Source organism: Aplysia californica, unplaced genomic scaffold, assembly GCF_000002075.1.
Source record: "Aplysia californica isolate F4 #8 unplaced genomic scaffold, AplCal3.0 scaffold00033, whole genome shotgun sequence".
Classification (NCBI taxonomy): Eukaryota; Metazoa; Mollusca; class Gastropoda; order Aplysiida; family Aplysiidae; genus Aplysia; species Aplysia californica.
The window spans coordinates 132,857-133,823 of NW_004797303.1; the positions used below are offsets into that span (position 1 = coordinate 132,857).

At 34.6% G+C, this 967-nt stretch overlaps 1 protein-coding gene across 1 annotated transcript in view; it reads left to right on the top strand.

Moving 5' to 3' along the window:
- Positions 1-335: 335 nt before the first annotated feature.
- The window catches only part of LOC101846406, a gene marked incomplete in the record, with an annotated part of 11,455 nt that continues 10,823 nt past the window's right edge, over positions 336-967 (top strand). The window contains 1 exon segment of the mRNA XM_013091325.2: positions 336-391. Coding sequence (XP_012946779.1) covers positions 337-391 — 55 coding nt within the window.

Genomic DNA, 967 nt, shown 5'->3' on the forward strand with positions numbered 1-967 from the left:
ACCTTTCATGTCCATTAAAATACTTATTTCTGAGGGGATTTTTCTGAAAAACGTTGGTTAAAGGCACAACAATGTAAATTTTCTGTTACCACGGACTCTTAAGCTAAGTAAATAATAACTAATCTTTGGCGACCATTTTCTCACTAATTTTACCTCTGAAAATAGGTGACCCCCACCTCCTTTTTTTAGTAAATATCTCGACTTGTATTCAAGGTAAATGGATATTTATTTTTTCATCTAAATAAAGACAAATGAACAAGCTTTAAGATGATAGCAATAACTCTACATGTCCAAAAATTGACGAGTGTCTGATTCCACCTATGTTCTACCCACAGCATGGACGGTCCGTGGAAGCTCACAGTCCTGGTCCTTGCAGTGACTCTGACTCATCGTGAGTACTTGTGTGTACGTGTGTGTTTGTTTGTTTGTTATTGTTTGTTTATTTGTTTGTTTGTTTGTTTGATTGATTGTTTATTCGTTTGTTTCTTTGTTTGTACCTTTGTCTGTCTCTTTGTTTGTTTGTTTATTCCTTTGTTTGTTTGTTTGTTTGTTTGTTTGCACTTTTGTTTGTCTCTCTGTTTGTTTATTTATGTATTTGTTTGCAGCTTTTGCTAGACTGGTTTGTTTGTTTGTTTGCTAGACTGGTTTGTTTGTTTGTTTGCTAGACTGGTGTGTTTGATTGATTGATGGTTTTGTTGTTTGTTTCTGGCGTGTGGCTGGAGAGCGCCACTTGTAGGTCCTACTTCTTTACTTTCCATCTATTGTCTCTGTCTATGTCTGTATGTCCAGCTTTTCCCCGAGCACTAAATTGGGACCCTTGTTTTATCGACGTGCTTCTCTTAATCAAACATACAAACAAACAGTTTTTTTTCTTCTTATTGCATATTCTTCTTCTTGTTTTTGGAAAGTGGGATTTTAAAATTATTTTTCTTTTTTCTTAAAAAAAAAATTTTTTTTTTGGGAGGGG